This window comes from Bos grunniens, chromosome 2, assembly GCF_055505025.1.
Source record: "Bos grunniens cultivar Pamir isolate PY7600 chromosome 2, Bosgru_T2T1.0, whole genome shotgun sequence".
NCBI classification, from domain to species: Eukaryota; Metazoa; Chordata; class Mammalia; order Artiodactyla; family Bovidae; genus Bos; species Bos grunniens.
In genome coordinates, this window is record NC_141166.1 from 116,950,384 (window position 1) to 116,976,114 (window position 25,731).

The 25,731-nt window shown below is 40.4% G+C and overlaps 1 protein-coding gene across 9 annotated transcripts in view; it reads right to left on the reverse strand.

Moving 5' to 3' along the window:
- The window catches only part of LOC147378618 (uncharacterized), a 210,410-nt gene that overhangs the window by 65,749 nt on the left and 118,930 nt on the right, over nucleotides 1-25,731 (reverse strand). Inside the window, exons 1-2 of one of the 9 annotated variants that reach the window (XM_086371070.1) lie at nucleotides 9,959-10,109; nucleotides 4,868-4,946 (exon numbers count right to left, since the gene is read on the reverse strand). The exons of 7 other annotated variants lie outside the window; for them this stretch is intronic. In XM_086371070.1, the coding sequence (XP_086227196.1) occupies nucleotides 4,868-4,946; nucleotides 9,959-10,104 (225 nt within the window). In that variant the 5' untranslated portion in view covers nucleotides 10,105-10,109. Of the gene's footprint in view, nucleotides 1-4,867; nucleotides 4,947-9,958; nucleotides 10,110-25,731 lie in introns of those variants that run through there. One more of the 9 variants, XR_015152957.1, reaches the window with a different exon arrangement.

Below are 25,731 nucleotides of genomic sequence, written 5' to 3' on the forward strand. Positions count from 1 at the left end.
TTTTTAAAAATTCATTGGCTGTTTAAATTTAAATCTTAAATAATTAAAAGTAAAAAATTTCTCAATTTGTTTCTTCAGTCTCACTACTGACATTTAAGTACTTAATAGCCACATGTGTGGCTACTGGCTACATTTTTGGAAAGTGCAAGTCTGGATCTTCCTCCTGAGGGTTTCTTGGCTCCCTACCTTTTACTGATGCCTGGGTGGTCATTGCATCATCATTTAACGTCCAATCACAACAGCTGTAGTGACTACGTGTACGTGTGTGTGAAGGGGGACAGAAATCCTTCCATCAGGATGTGACTGATGTTTTTATAGTTACCATATATTTCCACCCCTAGTATAGAAAACACCTTGGAAACTAAAGCTCAAAAGGAGTTTGTTTGGTTTTTTAAATGATTACAAAGCACTCTAAAAATGCCCCTAAGAAAATGACCACCTTGTGATAACCTCAAAAGGGTTATTATAAACTACTTTGAGATCTTTCTTCTTTCAGAGTCTCCAGAGGTACAGAAAGCAACCAGCAGCAGCAGCAAGCTTTACCATCAAACAACTGAATATGTTAGATGGAGAAGTCAAATATTCTGATTGGCTGATAAGAAGTCTGAGCAGGGACTAACGGACTATAACTCTCTGTTCAGAATTTATGACGCTTCATCATCATTTAATTAACAATATAAATATTAAAAAAACATTTTATAATAAAATTTTATAATTGTAATAAGACACCCTAGCACATGAATTATGGGGTACTAATTCCCACCCAGTTTTGTTGAAACTGGACATGAATGAATATATTAAAATGCCCACTATGTCATGTCTTAGTGAATAAAAAATAAAGTGGCAAAAAAATGTTCCAAAAGTCAAAATCATCCCCTTAGAAAATAAGCAAAGAAAGCCAGTGAAAATGTAATTTATAGAGTTTTAGCTTTTATTCATTTTTCCACTGGTAATTACATTACCCACACAGGAAACAGTTATTGAAGAGGTTCAAAAAATTAAACCACTTTTTTTTTTACTCTAGATTTGTAAGTTTTCACTCCTCTACAAAGAGGCCATGTTTTTTCCTCCTAAATCACCCCATAATTTAAGAACACAGTAATAAAAAAAATATTAGCAGTATACAGAATGCAAGGATTAGAATTTTCTGAAAGCAGTCTTGAATCATATCCAGTATCACAATCACTTATTTATAATTATAATTATAAATTACATTTATAATTATAACAATATTTACATATATTTATAAAGTACCCAGTACTGTGCAACATGCTTTGCATATGTTGTCTCAGTGAATATTTACAATAACCCACGAGGTTATTATTATATCATTGACTCATTTTACAGGTGAGAATACTGAGGCTTAGAGTGAGCTACCTAGAGAAAACTAGTTAACTGTAGAGACCAGAGCTATTTCAAATCTTGAAAGACAATGCTGTGAAAGTGATGCACTCAATATGCCAGCAAATTTGGAAAACTCAGCAGTGGCCACAGGACTGGAAAAGCTCAGTTTTCATTCCAATCCCAAAGAAAGGCAATGCCAAAGAATGCTCAAACTACCGCACAATTGCACTCATCTCACATGCTAGGAAAGTAATGCTCAAAATTCTCCAAGCCAGGCTTCAGCAATATATGAACCGTGAACTTCCTGATGTTCAAGCTGGTTTTAGAAAAGGCAGAGGAACCAGAGATCAAATTGCCAACATCCGCTGGATCATGGAAAAAGCAAGAGAGTTCCAGAAAAACATCTATTTCTGCTTTATTGACTATGCCAAAGCCTTTGACTGTGTGGATCACAATAAACTGTGGAAAATTCTGAAAGAGATGGGAATACCAGACCACCTGACCTGCCTCTTGAGAAATCTGTATGCAGGTCAGGAAGCAAGAGTTAGAACTGGACATGGAACAACAGACTGGTTCCAAATAGGAAAAGGAGTACATCAAGGCTGTATATTGTCACCCTGCTTATTTAACTTATATGCAGAGTACATCATGAGAAACACTGGACTGGAAGAAACACAAGCTGGAATCAAGATTGCCGGGAGAAATATCAATAACCTCAGATATGCAGATGACACCACCCTTATGGCAGAAAGTGAAGAGGAACTAAAAAGCCTCTTGAGGAAAGTGAAAGTGGAGAGTGAAAAAGTTGGCTTAAAACTCAACATTCAGAAAACGAAGATCATGGCATCTGGTCCCATCACTTCATGGGAAATAGATGGGGAAACAGTGGAAACAGTGTCAGACTTTATTTTGAGGGGCTCCAAAATCACTGCAGATGTTGACTGCAGCCATGAAATTAAAAGACGCTTGCTCCTTGGAAGTATGACCAACCTAGATAGCATATTCAAAAGCAGAAACATTACTTTGCCAACAAAGGTTTGTCTAGTCAAGGCTATGGTTTTTCCTGTGGTCATGTATGGATGTGAGAGTTGGACTGTGAAGAAGGCTGAGTGCTGAAGAATTGGTGCTTTTGAACTGTGGTGTTGGAGAAGACTCTTGTGAGTCCCTTGGACTGCAAGGAGATCCAACCAGTCCATTCTGAAGGAGATCAGCCCTGGGATTTCTTTGGAGGGAATGATGCTGAAGCTGAAACTCCAGTACTTTGGCCACCTCATGCGAAGAGTTGACTCATTGGAAAAGACTCTGATGCTGGGAGGGATTGGGAGCAGGAGGAGAAGGGGACGACAGAGGATGAAGTGGCTGGATGGCATCACTGACTCGATGGACCTGAGTCTGGGTGAACTCCAGGAGTTGGTGATGGACAGGGAGGCCTGGCGTGCTGCGATTCATGGGGTCACAAAGAGTCGGGCATGACTGAGCGACTGAACTGAACTGTAGAGATCAGATTCAAACCTAGGCACTCTAATTCCAAATCTAGTCACTAACCACACACTACTTGTAGGGTAGTCACTGAAATTAACCCTACTGATACATAAGGAAGACCAAAGCAGGCCAATCAGAACTCAGTCACCAGCCTCACAGTTTAGGTTGCAGCTTGTTGAGCTTGGAGTAACAAAACAATTCTTGGAGTCCAGTAAGTCCCTCAAGATTGAGGAGAAGCTCGAAGAGTAGGCGTAAGGGAAAAGCAGGACAGATTGTTTGGGAAACATGATCAGAAAAGTGCTTCTGGGAATTCATTAAGTTAAAAAATAAATACATGGAAACAGGATTCTATGACTGCAAGTGTTTAGATTTTCCAAGGTTCCAGCTTGAGTTTAAGGATCTGCTTTTGTTGGAGAACATTCAGAGATTTGGTGGAGGGGCTGGAACCTCCTGGGAAATGATGCATCTGGACAGTGAGGCACACCAGCGTGAGCACAATGCTTAGAGAGAAGAAGGCAGTGGCCATCTGAGTTCTCAAGGATTACAGTAGAAGCCCCAGGGACAGGGCTCAGGTCTTCAGCAAACGAGCAGGCAGAGTGGGAACACAGCTGGTGGGTTTGGCCATTATTAGCAACTAGAGGTTTTCCCAGTTCGAGCCCAGCCAGGAGGGGGAAACAGAGGCAGTCTGCTGGTGGTCAGGTTTGCAGAATATGTAAGACATCTTTGGGGAGACATAAAGTTGGAGGAGAGCTGGGTGGAGAAGTACATTCTGTGATGCTTCTGATGATCTGATTGTCCTCTCCAAGCTGGTGGTGGACTCCTTCTGAAGGAGGAGGACAAACACACATGCCACCTGCCAATGGTCTGGAGTTGGAGAGAGATGGTGATGCCAGCCCAAAAACAAAATTAAGTGAGGGCTCCAGTGTGGGACACACAGTGAAATCTAAATGTGGACTGTTGGAGTTTAGAAGCGGGGAAAACGCCAACACAGTGCTGTCTTAGGACCAGATCTTCATCCAGTTAGATCTGTGTGACTCTATTAGCTGCTCGCTGGTAAGACCCCTCTCTGAAGTAGTGCAATCCTGAATCATTCTGGGAACCTTTCTTGATAAAGTTCAAGCCACTGAATTCTGACCTTACCACAACTTTGTCACTTAATTCAGTCTCTCTGAAGAAAACGTGAGCGATGTGGGTCAGTTATCTCTCTACTTGTGCCTTAGTTTTTTGCTTGCATCTTGTTAACCTACATGGCTTATGCCTGAACACTCACCTAGGTACAAAATAACAAATTCCAGATGAACGGATGGGGTCCAGGTAGACAGTTTCGTCTACCACAGCATTACCTGCCTTAATGAGGCAAATGCTAGTGTCCAAGATGACGATCAAAGAAAATTCAGAGCCAAGTAAAAACTCTATACAAAATTTACTGAGCATTCTGAAAATCCACACCATCAAAGCCCCACTCCCTGTCAACTCACCCAGCCTCTGCACACTGCCACCCCACTGCTCCTCCCAGAAGCACAACACAACCTCATTCATGAATGAATGATCTTCAGATTTTTCTCTCTATGACCATAACCAAGCAAGACTGAGTTCTGTCATTAGAACTATGCCGCCCAGTATTTCACACTAAGTGGGAAAATTGCATTAATGGCTAATATTTCCACAAATATTTATAGCAACACCATTCTCCAGAAATGACTTCCAGGCTTGAGAAGGAAGAGAGTGGTAGGATTAGCTGAGATCATTGGAGGATTTAGAAAGGAAATTGGGGAATTTCCTTAATGAAATTGGCAATTCCTACAGAGACTGTGGCAGGTGCCACAAAACACACCCACAGGTAAAACTTTAGATATTTTTAATATTAATTATTTAGATTAATTAATTAATCATTTAGATAACTTTCAGATATTCAGATCTTGTAAAGTAAAGAGACACAGAAAGAAAATGTTGAAAACTAAATTGGAGATATAAAAATAGTGAGTAGGTTTGATGGGCCTTAAGAAAACCCAGTAAAGAAGGAAAACATTTTGATACGAACAAGACAGGCTTTCTGAAACTTCTGTCCTTCAATCTTTTCTTCTTGCAACTGCAGCAGGTGGTGGCTGTTGCCTAGAATCCTAGAATAAAGGAATCAACGTTTTAAAGCCACATCCCAGGTTAAAACAGAAAAGTTTAAAGAGTACATGATCAATAAGAAGGCCAGTTTTTCCAAACCCTAAAGAAAAAAGAGAGTCAGGCTGGGGGAAGGATGTGGGGGAGCATTTAAGACTTCAACGGGTGTTCCTGAGAAGTCCTAATCCCCATCCCATCACCCCTAGGCTGATTCCAGAGGTGGGGGATGAGGCAACAGAGTTTCCCTTCATGACTGTAGGAAAACAAAGAGAAGACCAGTGCTTCATATCCTGTGGGCCCAGGAATGCCACTAGGAGTTCTGTCACACCCCAGGGTGAGGCTGGAGCCCTTGAGTACAAATACCTGTATGGGGTGTCTAGAACAGAAGTCTTGAGGCAACCTCACCAAGTAACAACATGTTCTCTCTGCAGACATGAGACCACAGAGCTGCTGGGGCTGCCCAGCTGGACAGGAAGGACACAGTAGTGGATGCAGCTGAAGACCATACAAGATGAACCAGGATTTCAAATAGAAGAAGCAAAGAGATGAGAAACCTTGAATTAGCTGAAAATCATCCTGATTCGACAGACTTCACCCTAAATTGACAAAGAACACATTTTCACTCTCTACCAGGCAGAATGAAGTCTTGAGATGAAAATTAAGTGTGTTATTTAGCATGATCTAGTTTGTGTGTGTGTGTGTGTGTGTGTGTTAGTCACTCAGTTGTGTCCAACTCTTTGCAATCCCATAGACTATAGCCTGCTGGGCTCCTCTGTCCATGGAATCCTCCAGGCTACCCACTCCAAATCTGGAGTGGGTAGCCATTCCCTTCTCCAGGGGATCTTCCTGACCCAGGGATCTAACCTCAGTCTCTCACATTGCAGGCAGATTCTTTACCATCTGAGCCACCAGGGAAGCCCAAGTATGTGAAAATAGGCAGCTTCCAAAAAGACAAATCAGATGCTGGTTCTTTCTATTGTTTAACAAAAAGAAAACCCTTCCTTGCTGAATCCCATAGGGTACTTTGAACAAAGCAGATGCTCTCAAGTTGAGTGACACTAAATATTCTGCTAATGATAATCTCCCAGGTGCACTTAAAGTCTTATTTGATTCAAGTACGTGTTTATGCACATGGTATCTCTAGCATAGTGCTATTGTGAATTTGAAATACACCAATATGCAAAAAAGGGAGGGAATGTTTCAGAGTAATTAATAAGAGGTAAGACAAAAGAAAATTAAGGGTATTTATTCAAAGAAAATAAAAACTCTAACTCAAAAAGATATCTGCACCCCCAAGTTCATTGTAGCATTGTTTGCAATAGCTAAGACACAGAAACAATCTAAGTGTCCATCCCTGGATGAATGAATAAAGAAAAGATAGATATCTGTATAGCTATATATGTACATATACACACACTGTATATGTACATATATATATAATGGAATGTTATTCATCCTTAAAAAAGAAGGAAACTCTGCCATTTGCCACAATATGTATGGACCCTGTGGGCATTACGCTAAGTGAAACAAGACAGACTGAGAAAGATAAACACCATATGATTTCACTTATATGTGAGATCTAAACAAACAAACAAACAAACCAAACTCATAGATACTGAGAACAGATATCTCATTTTTTAAAAGGGAAGTTAAGGAAGATACATGCTTAAATGGAAATTTCTCTCTCAAATAATGAAGAAAGGCTTGTTGGAGAAGATTATCCTAAGGTCAGAATTTGATAGATCATTGATAACACCCAAATAGCCCCTTAACCAATAAATTTTAGAACTCCTCTTGGGAGAAAAAGATTTTACAAGAATTGTCAACTGTTTGTGAAAAGTACAGTGATTTCTATCTCTCTGCCTCAAAAGAGTTTGCACACAAGTAGCAAAATGGTCAAGAGAGTGAAACAATGAACCATTTACAAACTGGAAAACAATAAATTTGTTGAAATCAAGAAATCTGAATTGAAACCTGTGTGTGCTAAGTCACTTCAGTTGTATCCAACTCTTTGCAACCCTTTGTACTGTAGCCCACCAGGCTCCTCTGTCCATGGGATTCTCCAGGTAAGAATACTGAAGTGGGTGCCATGCCCTACTCCAGGGGATCTTCCCAACCCAGGGATCGAACCTGAGTCTTTTACGTCTCCTGCACTGGCAGGTGAGTTCTTTACCACTCGTGCCACCTGGGAAGCCCTAATGGAAACCCACAGTTTCTTTAACATCTTGGTAGACGCTAATGTCTTTTGTAATTCTGATTCTCAAGCATTTGCAAGTTCACATATATTTTTGTGTTTGTTTTGTTAGCATCAAGTGATTAGGTCTTTGGGAAGAGGAGACCTTTCTGCTTGATCAGAAGCCCAGGGCTCAATTGGCCACCAGACTCTGCCAGCTAGTTGGCTATGGTAAAATGTTTTGCCTACACAAGAAAATCCATCTTTTTCTGCGCCTACATTACTGACAAATAAAAATAGTCCATTTTGAAACTAAAGCTGTATTGTAAGTAGACAGCTTACTAACTTGGGTACAATTAATTAACTATACAGTTAATTTTTATAAATATTCAGACTCTAACATAATTTTAGCAATGTCCTGTGAAATTGATGAGAGCTTCAAGGCATTTTATTTTCCTTTTTATTTGGACATGGGGAAGAACTGACAGTGGTGTGGGATTTATTGGAAGAATAAATGTGGTTATCTAAATAAGTGATTATTGTTTAAGGTCTATCAATAAAAATTTAGTGATTAAAAGCAGAAGTGTCAAACTTGTTCCAAGTTCCCTGGCTCTTATTGAATTAGAGTAGATTTTTTAATGTTCTTTTAATGGAATTTTCATGAATTAATTTAATTAAATATTGAGATATCTTACTCCACTCTCATGTACAGCTTTTCAAAACACAGATAAAGGATAGAACTAAAAAGAAATAGAGAGAGAGAAGGAATGGAGGGACAGAGGAAGGAAAGAAGTTTCCAAGGGAGGGAAGAAGGGAGAAGGGGTGGGAGGAAAAAGCAAGCAAACAGCCTGCCGGGTTCACTGCTGAGGCTGAAATTGCTGATCTCCTTTTGTCAATCTTTCCAAAATGACAGTGAGTTTATAAAGCACATACAATATGTTAAAGTCCTGGGTTCTCCTGTTCCCACAAACCTAATCACTTTACTAGTATACTAACAAATCAAACAGCATATGCACTCTTGTAAAAACTGATAATCAGAATTATAACAGATAACAGAGCATACCAAGAATTAAGGTAGTACCCCCAAATTAAAGTAGTAATTCAGAAGTCAAGCGTTTTAGATTGGCTTAAATTGGGATTATACGTAAAGCCCAGATTACCATGCCCTTTCTCCTCTGGTTTTTGTCTACCTGTAAAACCTTTCAAACTCTTCCCCAGAACCTAGAAGAAATTCATCATCATGGATAAATTTTGATATATTACTTACTGAATCTTACCTAGTTCAAATTATTCCAATTTTTTATAAACTTCTTAAAAATGATTTTTTGATGTGGATCATTTTCACAGTCTTTATTGAATTTTTTACAATATTGTCTCTGTTATATGCTTTGGTTTTTTGGCCCCAAGGCATTTGGGACCTTAACTCCTTGACCAGGGATTGAACCTACACCCCTTGCATTGGAAAATGAAATCTTAACCACTGGACTCCAGGGAAGTCCCAAAAGGGTTCCAGTTTGTAAGTCAACCTAGCTTTATCTCAAATTGCATAATTCTGGAATTTATTTATAAAGCCGCTAATCAAAATCTTCAAGTAATAGAAACCAGAAGGATTCTGCATGACATATGGCCTAAATTACACACATTAAATATAAATGTATTGATTCATCCTTTTGGCAAAAAATAAATAAATCGCTCCTTATAGTGAACCAATCTGGCTGTATTCCTGCAAGTTCTCTGATGTATGACCAAATATCTCCTAACTCAGAAAAGTCACCCGTAATTTATGGTTTCTTTGGGGGTGGGCTAAAAGGCCTTTTTTCTGGATTCTCTCTTTCAAGAGTTCCCCTGTATACCTTGTATTATCATTATGATTAAAGTATTATTGAGAACCTACAGTATACCGGACTGTTTTGGTGTCTAGAAGTACAAAGGGAATAAAACAAAGACTGCTGCCTTGCTGTGAGCTTACCTTCTAATGGAGGAGATAGACACTGAGCAATAGCCAAAAAATAAGCAAAGAATTGGAGGAGTTTTATGAAGTTCAACCCAGATCTATTTCATCTTTCTGAATGATTACAAGTCAACTCTCTGCCTTAAATCTCTTCCTGCTAAAACTAGCTAGGGTGGATTCTGTTTGCAGTGACTGCGCCTCAGCCAATGAGATTAGAAGCTGCTTTGTGAAGAATCCTCCCCAGTTTCTCTTTTAAAATTATAATAATGAAGCATATGTGTCCTTTAGTTGTGAGTAACTACATTGTTTAAGAAAAAAAAAAAATCACTGAAGAATGTTCGGCAGCTCTTAGAATTGCCTGGAGGACTAGAGATCCAGGCTTGGAAAACAGACAGACACAAAGGAAGGCCAGATGGCAGAAGCACGGCCCAGTGTTAGCCCACAAAGCAGCATCTCTCACTGCCGACTGAAGGCACGGGAAAGGTCGGCAGCTGGGCTGGGGAGCTCTCTACACCACTGGTCCTTTCCATCAGTAGTTCCATAGGCATCATCCCCAGTGGATGCACCTGACTGACCAACCCTAGATGTCTGCCCTCCAGCTGATAAAATTGAAAAAGTCATCTAGCTTTCTTGGCTTCTCTAAATGGGAGAGGCCATGGCAAGTGTCATAAGTTGGCACATTCTCCATACTTAGGCAGACACTACCAATGCTGGACAGCTCCACCAAAATGACACATTTTCTCTAAATTTCTTAAATGGTATGTCTCTTTTTACGAGATCATATCTGTACCTACTTATAAATATTTCAAACATCAACAGTAAAACACGTGGAAAGTCTTTCTGAAATTCAGACATAAAACTAAATACACAAGAGAAAAAATAAAAACACTCACAGCCCCAGAATGTGGCCAAATAGCCAAGCTGCGGAAGCCCTAGTCCTTCTGGCCATCAGGTGAAGAGGTAACCTCATCAGGTGGGTCCTCTGGCTGGTCCTCGGGCCTTGGTTTTGGAATACCTGGGCTTCCTCCATCAAGGACATATTTGAACTCAATAGAAAGCAAGTGTGAGAGATAAGGTTGACGGTAAAGAGGAAACTTGCACCTCAGTATTTCTCATCATCCTATATTGAATATATAGGAATACTAAGTTACAAGGAGGCTTCCCAGGCAGTGCGGTGGTAAAGACTCCACCTGCCAATGCAGGAGATGCAGTTTTGATCTCTGGGTTAGGAAGATCTGCTGGAGTAGAAATGGCAACCCATTCCAGTATTCTTGCCCGGAAAATCCCATGGACAGCGGAGCCTGGTCTCAAAGAGTCAGACTTGACTGAGCAACTGGGTACACATACACATTACTCAGAGCTCCTGTTCTTGGCAAACCAGCCCTTTGTCTACCCTCACTGTGATACCCTCACTGTGAGAATGAGCTAGGTTCTCCTCCTCTGTGTCCCAAACAGGATGTTCCTGCCTTTATCATATTGTTCACCCTACTGTAAATGTCTGCTCTGTTCACTTGTCTGTCAGGCCTCCTGGACTGAAAGTACTTTGAGGAAAGAGAGTTTGTATCTCATTCACAAATCACATCACTCGATACCTATAAGAAATCAGTCAATATTTGTTAAACAAATGAATGAAATAAAACTTCAGTGCTGTGACTCCAAACCACCAGTGAAGTTGCTCAGTCGTGTCTGACTCTTTGCGACCCCATGGACTGTAGCCTACCAGGCTCCTCCATCCATGGAATTTTCCAGGCAAGAGTACTAGAGTGGGTTGCCATTTCCTTCTCCAGGGGATTTTCCTGACCCAGGGATCAAACCCAGGTCTCCTGCATTGCAGGCAGATGCTTTACTCTCTGAGCTACCTTTTGTGACTCCAAAAGGCAGAAATTAAAGATAAGAGGTGCTTCTGTATTACTTCTTAACAACCTCAGAACATTAGTCAGAATAAAGTCTCAACTATGTTTTTTGCAAAAGATGACCTTGCAAACCACGATGCACCATGACCTTCAGGGAATGTTTGGAGGGTTAGGGTTGAGAGGTGGCTTTAACTGCGTGTTCCCTCTGCCCTGGCACCACGCCCCTCAGTTCTTTGCTCAGTTAGTATTCCAGAGTCCCAGTCCCAACATATGTCACCTGACCCCTCCCCCCACTGCACCATCATGCAGACCCATCACTCACCATCATCATTACTGTCCTCTGAAAGTGAGTGAACTACACCTAAGGACCAAAAATGCCTAACACCCCTGGGTTGAAATCAATTGCTTTTTTTAAAACAACTTTTTCCTGTACCTAGAATTCTTCTAGCTGGGGACTTGCAGTGAAATATCTAGTTTCCAAACACCATTCTAAATAGCTAGAATGGAAAAGATGGTTGCCACTCCACATTGCTTAGCCTGTGTTGCCTAACACACCACCCAAAACTTGATGGCGACCAATAATAGGCCTTTATTATCGCTGGCAAGTCTCTGGTCACTTGAGTGATTTAGGTCAAGACTGGTTGCTTTTGGCTGGCTTTGCTGATGCATCTGTGGTCAGTTGACTGGTTAGGTGAGAGCAGGATGGTCTAGGATGGCCTCACTCATGTGTCTGCAGTTGTCTGGACTGGTGAGGGTAACCAATCCATGTGTCTCTCATCATCCAAAAGGCCAGCATGTCTTCTTCAGATGGTGATGGTAGCCACAGCCTCATAGGCAACAAAAGAGGGCAAGGCTCAACGTGCAAGCAACTTTCACATCTCTGACTGTCTCACGTCTGCTATTATACCACCAGCCAAAGCAAGTCACATGGTCAAGCAGACTCAATGCAAGAAGGGACTGTCCTGAGACATGGGTACAAGGAAGCCATGAACAAATTGGAGGCCATTACCCAACAATCTACCATACACTCTTGACCCAAAGTGGCTTCATTCTTCAACCTCTTTAAAACATTTACCCTACAATATACATGAAGTGAAACTGATACTAACTTGGGAGATGTCTCATCATTTCTGATTTCCTCCGTGTGTGGCTCTGACAGTCAACTGTGTGCTAGAACATGGTGGAAACATTGCACACAGCAGCCAAGCAAGTGAGCTTTTGAGAGCAGCCAACTGTTCATTTGCATGTTCATGTACATAAGTTTGAATCCATAAAGACACAGATTCAGTGAGTCCAATTCCCAGTACAAAGAAGGGCCTGATATTTGCGGGAGGTAATTCATTCGGCAATTCATTTTTCTTGAGCTCCTACTGTGTGCATTGCTGTCGTGCTGGAGATATAGAGTGGTGGTTTGGGTTTCAGTGAAGAAAGAATGAAGGTCCAGACTAAGATAGAAGCAAGCAGGTGGAACAAAGTTGCCAGAATTGAAAACTGAAGGAGAGGAAATCAAAAGGCCTTTGTGATTGATTATATGTGGAAAATGAGTGTAAGGGAGGAATTAAGGATGACTGCCAGGTGACTGGGTGGATGGTAGTGGAGAGGGAAACAATGTTTCCTCATAATGCAATTGTAAATGACAATGCACAGATTCAAAGTACCTACTTTATTGTTTTGATAACAATTGTGGCTAGAAAAAAAGCCCCACTCCAATAAGCATGTATGACTTTTCTTAGTCCTATGCATTCTAAAGAATCCTTTAAATTCACAAGTTTTCCATATCCTTGTAATTGCCTTTTCAATGTCTACCCACAACCAGCTCAAACATGTAATCAAACCTAAACTTAGTAAAATTATTTTTCTATAGAGTAATATATTTTTATTGTCCTTGTCCACTGCTAGAAGCCAAAAATCTCTTTTTTATTGGTATTATCTTACAATCATAAAGGCTCTGTGATTGGGTTATGATTGCTTCAAATGAAGAAGCTTAGTCCAGGTAATTTCTCACGACAGAAGTCCATGAGGAAGGTTAAGTTTGAAATCAAGCATATCAGATAATGCATCCAAGTTCAGACATTTGATTTATTGCCTATCCTTTCTAATGATTAAATATTCGGCTGTCCCCATTGAAACCACACATATATTCATACTATAATGTTCAAAGCAGGTTAACTGTATACTAAGTTTCCACCTTCATCCTCTAGAGAAAAACATCAGCCTGCACACAACTCAATAACAATGAATTAGATACTAAGATCCAAGAAAGAGAAGAAGAAATTAATGAGGACATGAGCATCAGATTTCTCTCCTAAGCACCAAGTCCTAGTTAAGTTTTTCTTTGTGGTAAAGGAACTCAAGAACAGCTGTCAAAAATATGGCACTGCTAACCCTTTAACAAATTAAAAAGCACCATCTGCACACGCTGAAGTCTGGATAAGCAGATGTGCGCCAGTACAAAGCCCAGGGAAGAGAAAATGGCTTGACGATGCTGAGGTTAACGGGTCTGAAAGCAGACAGCATATGTTTCTCCAATAAAAGGAGCACTCTACTACAGAAGCCAACAATTTGTAATGTTTATCAATTGTTATTGAACCTCTAATGTACCTCTAAATACCTGCATTCATGTTTTCAAAGTTTCTTTAAGAACAGTAAGTAGATCAATTACAGAGGACTACAAATTCAGCATCTTTCCATGTACCATTAGTCCTTCGGTTTAGCTGAAGAAGGTCCCTACACTATCTTTAATCTGTTTCTCCCCCCACCTCCGCCACCCCCCATCCAGTAACGCCTCTCATTAAAACTAACTCTTTTGAAATATGCAACACTGGCTAGCTTGTCCCACTTGCTAATGGTCCTGAATTGATTCTTAATTAGTTGCAGTTTTGGAAAGAATCCAATTAAAATAGTGGGGGATTCCAATAGCAGAAAAGAGCCAGCTAATAAGTGTTATGCTCTGAGCTGCTGATCTTTGCATTAAACTTGCTCAGGCAAAAGGCAGCTCTGCAGAATACGGCAGGATTCAAATCCTACTAAACATGTTCAGGTTTTAAACAGAAACCTTCACATGGTAATTTATCCTCTAGCCATAAAATATGATCAAAGAAAGGCAGCCAAATGCTGTTAGAAAAATTACATTCCTTCATTCCACTTTCTCTCTCTTCTTCCTAAAAGGACAGGTTACTAATTCAAGAGAAGACAGCGGAATCTTTTCAATAAATTATACTATATTTTTATTTGCTGTATATTTTCCAGTTCCCTGTTCAAATTCCAAAAAAGGAAGAGGAAGCTCAGTGTGGGAAGAATTGGAAAAATAAAATAAAAGATAGAGGAGGGAAGTCTCCAGGAGGATAAATAGGATATTTTCCTATGTTCTTTCCAAAAGCAAGGAGTTGCCACCAGCAAAATTCCCAGTGTTGTTTATGAGGGCAGCTGGAGGGCATTTGACAGGTATGGCTTTTACGGTTCGGATTTAATTATAGAAAAGCAAGGGCTCGGGAAAGCAAGGTCTCAGGAAACCCAGGCAGGAGAAGGACTGTGCCACTGCTGGTGGGTGACAGTCACGTGACCAGCTTTGTATTCAGCGGTAATAACTCACTGCCGGCTACCGGAATGGAGCCCAGCTCGCCTATCCCCTAAGGAGCTTCCACCAGGCATGGATTCACAGAGTCTCTGATCTGCAGATTAACATGATCAGGACCATAGGCTTTGTCTTTTGCAAACATCCTCAGTCCCGGGATTTGTATCCAACATAAGGTTGAGCCCATATTTATTTGAGTAATGAATTGCAGTAATTAATGCACACATTGATTTTTTTCAAGTCTCCCTGAAGGCTATTTCTATTTTTAATTTATAGAAAATATATACCATTCCCTTAATAAGAACCGCTCTCTGTTTCCAAATACATAGAAGAGACACAATGAAGCAAACAACAAAAAATGAAAGAAGCAGGTGGTGTTAAAGATTGGAGCAGGGACTGAATCAAAGTCACTTTTAAAAAATCAGTAAGAAGAGCCTTTTCCTGTGGAATTTCGGTCTGCTCTGGATCTGTTCAAATATTTCATCAAGCTGTTTAAAGAAACAGTTATTTGAAGTATCCAGTATTCACACAGATAAATATCTCCTTCTTTTAAACTAAGCTTCTTTCCAACTGTTAATAAACGGATATCCTGTGCAAAAAAAAAAAAAAAAGAAAGAGATGAAGAAGAGAGTTAAATCTGAATCAGATAAAAATTGTTGTGGAATTTTAACTTTGTTTTAAGAAGAGGTAATATCAATTCTTCCGATGTCCCTGACTAAATACCATTTAAAACAGAGAAAGAGCTAGGGAGAGAGAAAAAGAGAAAGAACACCCCTTGTCTCAGCTGCATCTTAATTGAAGTATCCCTAGGGCTTGAAATGATGGGATTTTTCTTACTTGAGAAATAATTCTTTTCTGTACCAAGGTTCTTAGTAAATGCCAATAGAGAGGAGTGTGTAAGTGATACAATCCGATATTTAGCTGAAAGTCATAGGTAAGAAATAGTGGAAAAGCTTTTGTGGCAGGCATTTGGCTGTGGACAGGGCACAGCTCAGAAGGAAGGGGAGTTTGGAGACACGTGCAAACTAAAGAAATACCTGATTAACCTTTCGCTGACTCTGAGCCACGTGATGCGCAGTGAGCCTTCTTAGAGTGATGGCTTTAGAAGAAGATGTTAAATTTAACCTCTGGCGCATGATAAATTGACAATAAAAAATTCAATGGCTTGGTAATTACCAATCACTTTGGACATCGGCAACATTTTTCAGTTCTGTCACTGTGCATTGGCACAAAAGCTTCAGCTGAAATTCTCTCGATCTTCCTCTTTTTAACTTTGTTTTCATGATGCAGATTAAATCTGCCACCCTATTACTGATTCATTTTCCTAATTTTTCATGTCTGCACCATGCCCCAGCTGCACCAGACTGATAATTGTGGAGCCCAGCCCTGATGATTAACATCAGAAGAATTAATTATGCCTGCCATTAAAATTCCGGGTTGCACATGGTGATCAAGAAAAATTAAGTTTCTCTAGGCCTCTAAATCATTTCACCTTTACAGGGAAGGATAGTGGACAGCTAAGCTGCAACTGTTCCTACTGAGGTCGAAACCAGGTTGAATGCCCTTTGTGTAATTCAACACATGCTTTCCCTGTTATTTTTTCCAGGATTTGAACTAAAGGATTCAATGCTTAGAAAATCATAAAAAAGAAAAGAAACCTGAAAAATATTATCTATCCTACACTTTGAGAGAGGAGAAAAATACTTTTATAGAGGCTCAGCTGCTGTTTCAGAAATATCTGTTATACTAATTTGTAGAGGAATGCATCCTGTGGAAAAAGAAATGTGGGACCCTTGAAAATGGTGAAACGAGGGTGGAAAGGGGTCTAGCTTTACAATCGTTATAAATGGGAAGAAAGGAATGTTCATTCAAGAAGGTAAAGGCAGGGACATTTCTTAGAAATAAATTGATAACAGAATAAAAACAGATCCTCAGATCTTTAGGCTAAATAATAATGAGTAAAGGAAGCCTGTTGACTGACGCATTTCCAAAATGATTGTTGCATGAGAAACTCAAAATGTATTCAGTCTAGCCTAAGGTACAAAATTTACTGGAGCTATAAAGAGTAAGATGATATGCATTTATCATGTTCTTTTTTCTACTCTATGTTCCATTTTTTAAATTACCATAATAATGTATATTATAGGCATGGCTTTAGAAGACTACAAAAGGAGTCATATTTTGATGAGCAGATGTAAATATCTTATGCCAAATGGTAAATCTCTTGTTCACCTCTATGCAAAGAGTATGCATAAGCTATGCATCATATCTGTTGCATTTATTATATTTAAGAAGTGATATCACAAGACAACAATTTCAATGCAGATACTCTTGTTAGTTTTTACTGGCAGTAAATTTACAGAGTCAAGTTAACTATACACTAATCCCAGGTGAGGTGGGGCGCGGGTAGGAGAGGAAGAAACTGAAAAATTAATTCTATCTTTCTAGAATCTATACTAGAAAATTTTAGAAGCTTGTATATTTTGACGTTGGCTGATTTTCCACAGGATATCTTGGGTTTAGTGACATGATAAAAGCCCAAACATAATGATTTAGTAGCTTGAGCTGAATATGTCTTATATTTCTTGAAATGACTACCTTCCATACTAATTATTCAGAATTATTTAATAACACAGTTTCACAAATGACAAGTTCTGCAAGCAGGGCTGACTGCAAATTTATTCATCTCATAAGCATTTTGAGATGAAGATAACAAAGACAACATAACAAAAACGAGAAAAGTCTATTGAAATACCAAAATTTGAAAAGTCATAAAATACATTCAGAGGACCATAAGAACAAATGAGACAAAAGCAGTGTGTGCGTGCATGCTCAGTCATGTCCAACTCTGTGATTCCATGAACTGCAGCTTGCCAGGTTCCTCTGTCCGTAGGATTCTCCAGGCAAGAATAGTGGAGCAGGTAGCCATTCTCTTCTCCAGGAGGTCTTCCTGGTCCAGAGATTGAACCTGGGTCTCCTGCATTGGCAGGTGGATTCTTTACCACTGAACCTCCTGGGAAGCCCATAAGAACAAGTGAGATAAACACAGAGGCTTAAGTAGAGTCTTCAGACTCTTCTTCACTGTGCACAGAGCTGACTTTCTAGTATCCAGTTTTTAAATTATACACAAGTCCCTCAGGAGAAGAAACAGAAGGAAAAACTGGCCCCAAACATTCATATCGACCCCAGATTAAAGAAAGCAGAATTAAAATACAGAGCAAATAGTAGAATATATTCTACCTTTTCCATAACAAACAACGTAAAGGTTTAAATACTGAGAAGTGATGGAGCAGCAAGTGGAAGAAAGGAGGAAAGGAACTTGCAAATATAATCATATAAGCATCAAGATTGCACGATGTGAAAAGTAGATAACACTACAACTTTCTGATGATCAGGGAAAATAACCCAGGACAATAAAAAGGTAACATAAGAATCCAATAGAAGTGAAATGACCAACATTAGTATCACTATAGAAGAAAACCTAGATGGTAGCTCAGGGGAAATATCTGAATTTTTCTTATAGGTATTATAAGGCGCAGTAGGGGTGTCCCTAGTGGCTTAGATGGTAAAGAATCCGCCTGCCAATGTAGGAGACCTAGGTTCAATCTCTGGACCAGGAAGATCCCCTGGAGAAGGGAATGGCTACCCACTCCAGTATTCTTGCCAGAGAATCTCATGGACAGAGGAGCCTGGTGGGCTATAGTCCATGGGGTGGAAAAGAGTCTAAGCACACACACACAGAGCAGTAGATGGAGGGGAGAGGCACTCCCAAGTGCAATAAACAATTAGAAAACAGATGTGAGGCTACCTCTAACTACATTGAGTAATAATGATGGGACAAAAAGATGCAAAGATTTCCCACTGGCATCCATTTTCCTTATCACAAATTTCTCAGTAAATCCTAAATAAATAGACTCTCACTTTATTCCTCTTTTTTCAAAATATTTATTCTTTTGTTTGTTTACTGGACTGCACCAGGTCTTAATTGAGTCATGCAGGATCTTTAGTAATAGCATTCAAACTCTTAGCTGTGACATGTGGGATCTAGTTCCCTGACCAGGGACCAAACCCACGCCCCTGTGTGGGGAGAATGGAGTCTCAGCAACTGGGCCACCAGGGAGGTCCTACATTATTTCTCTTTATTTGTGGCAAAGAGGTCATAAGAGATAATTTTGGATATTATAAATAATTAAATTTTGGTTTTGTTTAATATATCTCTAATGTTCTGTTGATCTTTATTATTATAACTGGCACATATAATGCCAGGATTAAGTGCAAAGTGTGAGTGTATGTGTGTGTGAGTGTGTGTGTGTGTGTTTAGGAGTGAAAATTTTTATAATGTTCCTCTAGGTTTAGGGGAGGGACTGAGGCGATCACAATGTTACCCAGAAACAATCTATCTAGATTACATGTGTAAGGCTTTCTGGTCTAAGTAAATAGAACTTATCCCAAAATGATTCAGGCACAGTAGTTTTTGAAATATATAATCATAATAGTGCTGTTCTCTTGGAAAGAATATAAATAGTTCACATAAACTGACACCATTTATGTTACTAGTAACCAGTCAAATAAAATGTTTCTTCGACTTTGTTAGATCTCCATGCTGTATTAGCCAGTACCAATGAATGAAAATTCCAGTGATCAGTGGGGGCCCTCGACATCTCTGGTGGTATGCTGTCTCCTGAAGGAATGCAAATAAAATCCACGGTGTCATGAAGCATTCTTGCCAAAATTGTTTAACCTAACTCTAAACAAACTTTAGATCCAATTCCCAGCACACAGGAAATACAAAGGATAGAGGAAAAAGTTAAATGACACCACAAGGAGACAAATCCAGAAAGCAGAATGTTCTACAGAAAAGCTAGTCAAGTCTCTTCAACATGTCAATTTCATGGTGGGGGTGGGGGGGCGGCTCCTGGTTAAGAGACATTATAAATTCACACACTGCAACGCATTCTGATTTGAACAAAGTAGCTATATAAGACATACTGAGAAAAATCATGGAAATCTGAATATGAGCTGAATGTTAAATGATTGAATTTTTACTTTCATTAGGTATGATAATACAGTTGTGGCTATGAAAGAAAATGTCATCTTATGTAGACACTCTGGAATAAAGTTAAATAATATGAATAACTTTTTTTCAAAAAATAGTTCAAGCAAGTATATTGGAGTGAGTTGCCATTTCCTTCTCCAGGGGATCTTCCCAACCCAGGGATCAAACCCAGGTCTCCTGCATTGCAGGCAGATGCTTTACTATCTGAGCTACCAGCTGCTGCTGCTGCTAAGTCGCTTCAGTCATGTCCGACTCTGTGCGACCCCATAGAGGGCAGCCCACCAGGCTCCCCCATCCCTGGGATTCTCCAGGCAAGAACACTGGAGTGGGTTGCCATTTCCTTCTTCACTGGGCTACCAGGGAAGCCCTCAAAAAAGATAGAATATGGTAAATTTTATGTAGGATGAGTTTATGGTTGTTCACTATACAGTTGACCCTTGAACAATTCAATTGTTATGGGTGCTGACCCTCCAGGCAGCTGAAAATCCACCTAAATTTGATAGTCAGCCCTACATATCTGCTGGAGAAGAAAATGGCAACCCACTTCAGCATTCTTGCCCAGAAAATTCCAAGGACAGAGGAGCCTGGCAGGCTATAGTTCATGGGGTAGCAAAGAGTAGGACACGACTGAATGATGAACACACAAAAATCTGCGATTCCATATCCAACAGTTCAATCAACTGCAGAGTCTGTAATACTACAGTATTTATCATTGGAAAAAAATCCGCATATAAGTAGATCTACGCATTTCAAACCCACATTGTTCAAAGTTAACTGTATTCTCTGCTTTTCTATACACGTAAAATTTTTTTGTAATAATAATGTACTGGGAAGTGGTTAGTATTGGAAGGTAGATTTCTATAAAAGATGATTGGCTCTGAGTAATAACTAAATTGAAGTAGTCACTTGTGTTATAAGTAATGTCAAGGTATAGAGTCAGCCCAAACCACTGGAAGTCATTTGAAGGATCAGAGGAGCTACTATAATGGGTCCAAGAATATCTGATTCACATATTTTTTTCATTTGTAAGGTCTTTAGTTATCACCTGGTTCAACTGTACCATACCAACAGGGAAAGAGAAATAAAAGCGAGGGCATTGCTCATTTCTTGAACCACAAAAGCAGAAACAATTCTTTTGACTTTAGGCCTACCCTACTTCTTCTCATCCTATTCTAAATATAAACGTCCATGATTCTATTAATACATTTTTAACAACAATAAGGATAAATTATACTTTTATACATTTTGTAGTTTTTGTGTACTTTTCATATACTATTTCTTATAATGCTTCCTACAACCCTAGAGATAGATTGTTTTACAGATAAAGAAACTGAGGTGCTAAGAGGCCAAACAGCCTGCCTACCTTCAGAAAAAAAAAGAAAAGCTTGAGGCTAAATCAAAGCACGGCAGCACTCCTAGCTCTGTGCTTTTGCATTATTCTATAGGTAGCACCTATACACGTGAAATGACTAGTTTGCAGGATCTGATTCCCCAGTAGCCTGGTTAGGGGATAATATCTTGCAGCAGGAAGTTTCACAGGACCTTTATTTGCCATATTAAAGTCAAAGGCGTAACATTATATAACAACCCAATGAAGGTAATTAACTATACCAATGCTTCTCAGCTCAGGCTGCATTCCATAGACTCTAGAGTAGAGTCAGATATTCTGGGTTTTCTAAACGTGCTGCAAGCTGGAAAGTGAGGGGGAGGGGGAATTCTGATATGCAGCCATGATTTTAAAACCTCTGAAATAAACTACCACCATCCCAGTGTGCAGCCTTCTGGTGGTCTAACATGACCTAGGGATAGAATTTCTAAATCTGTAAAAGTAAATGACACATGGATGAGGATCTCACATGCCGACGGGCAATTAAGCCTGTGCACCCTGGGATGACCCTGAGGGATGGGACGGGGAGGGATGGGACGGGGAGGGAGCCATTTCTCTTCCGCTCACTTCTTGACAAAGAAGTGGACCCACCTGGGTCCAGGATGGGGAACACATGTACACCCATAGCTGATTCATGTCAATGTATGGCAAAAACCACTACAATATTGTAAAGTAATTAGCCTCCAATTAAAATAAATTAAAAAAAAAAAAAAGCCTGTGCACCGCAACTAGGGAGTCTGCATGCTACAACAAAGACCCAGAGCTGCCAAAAAATAAAGAGAGTAGACTGGTGGTTGTCTAGGGCTGGGTGTATATTGATGACTTGGAGTGATGGCTAAGGGATGCGGGGTAACACTCTGGGGTAATGAAAATGTTCTAAAGTTGATAGTGGCAATGGAAGCACAAGTCTATAAATATACCAAAGGCCACTATACACTTGAAATGTGTGAGTTGTGTGGTATGTAAATTAACTCTCAATAAGGCCATCATTTTTAAAAACTGGATGCTCTGTGTGTCTAAACAATCCCCATTTTCACCGCTTCTCTTCCGCTCACTTCTTGACAAACTGGAGCTGTGCTTTCATCCCCTGATCCAGCACGTTTGCCAACCAGGCTCTGTTCTGGGAGTTCGGGATTAACAGCAAACATGGCAGAGAAGAGTCCTGTCCTCAGGGAACTTATATTTTAGAGGAAGGAGGTAGGCAGTAAACACATAAATAGAGAACCATTTCAGACTGTGATAGAAGACAAAGGAAATAAAACTAGGTGAAGTTAATAGTAGTGCTGGGGGCGTGGGCCACTTTAAACGGGGTGATTGGTACATGAGGTAACTTTCAGGACTTGTGAGCCTTGAATGACATGAAGTAACAAACCACGCAAAGATCTGGGGGCTGAGCCACTGGTGAAGAACAAATGTCTGTGGGGCAGTAACAGGTCTGACGTCTTCAAAGGAGGAAGAGAAGGGCAGAATGGCTGGCCCCGACTGAGCAAAGCAAACATGGGCAATGACCTGGGGAGGCTGGCAGATGTCAGGTCACATGGGGCAAAACTTGGACTCCGAGAGAGCTTGGAGGATTACACTTTATGTGTCCAGATCAGAGTATGCCTGAGAGTGAAAAAGGGTGCTTTATTAATTGCATAGGCACAGGAACAATAGGTACAGGACTGTCACAGACTAAACAGGATGTCTGCTCACCATACAAAAAGATCAAGATTTTACTCTAAAAGGCGATGGAGAACTATTGGCCGGTATTATGCTGGATTGTGTAAAGTTTGAAATTATCCTCCTAAGGGGACCCCAGAACTATTGTTTAATTAGAGAGATAAAGGATAGAAGTGGCACAGGCAAGCGTCTGTATGGAAGCTAGAGGAACCACTCCACCACACAGAGGAGGGGGGCAGCAGCAGGGACCCCGCAATAAGACAGCCAGCACTGTCCTCCTTGGGCAGCCTGGGGTTAGTTCCAGTACATGAAAAATGCTCTGTTCAGCCCCCAGGGTTCCATGACATACAGCAGAAATCATTTTGGCTTGGAAAATTTTCAAAGCAGGTGTTGCTAGTCATTCGCTCTAACCATAGAATAGTTTCAAAAACACTCCCTAGCTTCTTCTGACCCAGAGCATGGGAATTCTGTCACTTCCCAGGCGTGAGCTATAAAACGCATTCCCAATTAACTGCTTGGAATTAAATAACAGGTTTACTGAGTTTTGGAGCTTGAATGGGTAACACTGAATTATTCCTTGGGTTTCTGGTTAGATACCAAGGCATTATTGAGTAAGAAACATCTAGCAACAATCAACCATTTTTGCCCCTAATATCTGCTTTGGGAACAGAATCTAGGAAAGGTTGGAGGAATTCAAATTCTAAGAAGCATTCATAAGACATCTACAATTCTTTTTGAGAACAAGTTAATAATTTACTATTTATCGAACACCTAGTATGTGCCAGACATTATGCTAGATGCCATACTTGCTTTACCATCTATAACCTGTTACTACAAACTTGCCAGGTGGGTGTGTTATTCTCATTTATCTGATGAGGTTTATTGTTATTATTCTGATGAAATGTCTCAAATGTTATATTCTTAAAGTCATATCCTTAAGAAACTTCAACCTTAAGTCTAGAACTGAATACATGTTTATTCCCAAATGCCTTGACGTGTTCCCCTCTGATGAAATAAGACATATTTTGTTATTTTCCTTGGAAGGAAAGTTATGACCAACCTAGATAGCATATTCAAAAGCAGAGACATTACTTTGCCAACAAAGGTCCATCTAGTCAAGGCTATGGTTTTTCCAGTGGTCATGTATGGATGCGAGAGTTGAAGTGTGATGAAAGCTGAGCGCTGAAGAATTGATGCTTTTGAACTGTGGTGTTGGAGAAGACTCTTGAGAGTCCCTTGGACTGCAAGGAGATCCAACCAGTCCATTCTAAAGGAGATCAGCCCTGGGATTTCTTTGGAAGGAATGATGCTAAAGCTGAAACTCCAGTACTTTGGCCACCTCATGCAAAGAGTTGACTCATTGGAAAAGACTCTGATGCTGGGAGGGATTGGGGGCAAGAGGAGAAGGGGACGACAGAGGATGAGATGGCTGGATGGCATCACTGACTCAATGGACGTGAGTCTGGGTGAACTCCAGGAGTTGGTGATGGACAGGGAGGCCTGGCGTGCTGCAATTCATGGGGTGGCGAAGAGTAGGACACGACTGAGCAACTGAACTGAACTGAAACATTCGATGTTCCATGGATATACCATCATTTTTACTCATACTGTATATGGAAATCCAAATAATGCAGAACAAATAAATTAGAAGTTATTGTTAACATTTCAGTGGGTTTTACTTCACTGATTTGTTAATAGCAGCTTCCCCAGGTGGCTTTATGATTTGCTTTACACATTTCCCATTTACATGCACCTATTCAGAAATGTATCTTCTGAGTGTCCTGAAGTTTAGATCTGTAACCCATTCTATAGCATATCTATTTTTGTTCTTTCTCATACCCCAGCCCTTCATGCAAAACATTTATACACCCAGGTGTTTACCATAAAAATCTGAGCGCTAAAGTTGGTTTAAATGTTATTATTAATGGTGGCTGGCGGTATATACATTTATTCAAAAGGCACTTTCTTGCCCTTAAGGCAAATTCAAACTTCTTAGCCTCAGTTACCAGGCTCTTCACACTCTTGCCTCGTTTCTGATCCTAGCTGCACGTGACAATCACCCAGGGGCCTGTTAGACAGAAGGAGAGCTGGAGTTCGGGGGAACGGACAAGCAGCAGGCGGAGAGGATGTCCCCTGGTGAGGGGTGGAAGGCCAAGTTCAAAGACCACTCCGCACCACACAGAGGCCAATTAAATCAGACTGGGCTGGGGCCCTTGTTTTGAATTTGCTTGCTTGTCATTTATTTATTTAATCTCTCACTGATGCTCCTGTTTAGCCAGGGCTGAAAACCTCATATCCCAGCTTACCCATTCGCCTGGCTCTCTGCTCTCCTTTACACTCTGGAAGCTGCCACCCACTGATACACTCTCATCTCAAGGCCTCTGCTCAAAAAGAGTGCCTAGAACACACTCTTCCACAAGTCTCCTCCTGCATCTCCAGCTATATTCCTTCGGCTACACACTCCAGGAAGGTTCTCCCCATCCCTATAAAACAGGTTAGGACAGACTACGCTCAAGCCTCAACCCTCACAGAGCACTTGCCTCTTTAATCTGCCTGCCACCCCCCGCCTGCTCCTGGAGGACAGGGTTGTCTGTGCTGGTCTTTGTATTCCTGGTGCCTAACTCCGTGCCTGGCACATAGGACATGCTCAGTGAACCATGTGAGGAATAGGTTCTATTTCCCGTCTGAAGCAGTTTGCCAGTTGATGGGAAATGACTGTAAGACACTATGGGATGTGTTAAGCGCCTCCAGGAGTGCACAGAGCATGCTTTGGGGGAGACAGGCTCTCTTCTATTTCATACACACTCCTCATTCCTTGCCTTGTTTTTGGTGACTTGTATTCACCTTCTCTGATTACTGTTGTTCGAAAATTCAAAATAACACTCACCTAGAAGCCCTACGTCTAAACCTATGCTTGTCTCACTGATTAACCATGCATTTTACTGCATAGATGTCTGCATCCACCAGCAGCCTGGCTGTGACTATGTCCTTGGAGTGACCTTGAGAAGCAGATGTGAGAATATTACCTTTGAAAGATGATTGAATTAATATCTGTGATTATGGACAGAACTACATTTTGGTATTGTCCCCAAAATAAAGAGGTTCATTACTTTTATCAAAATTAGTAACTAATG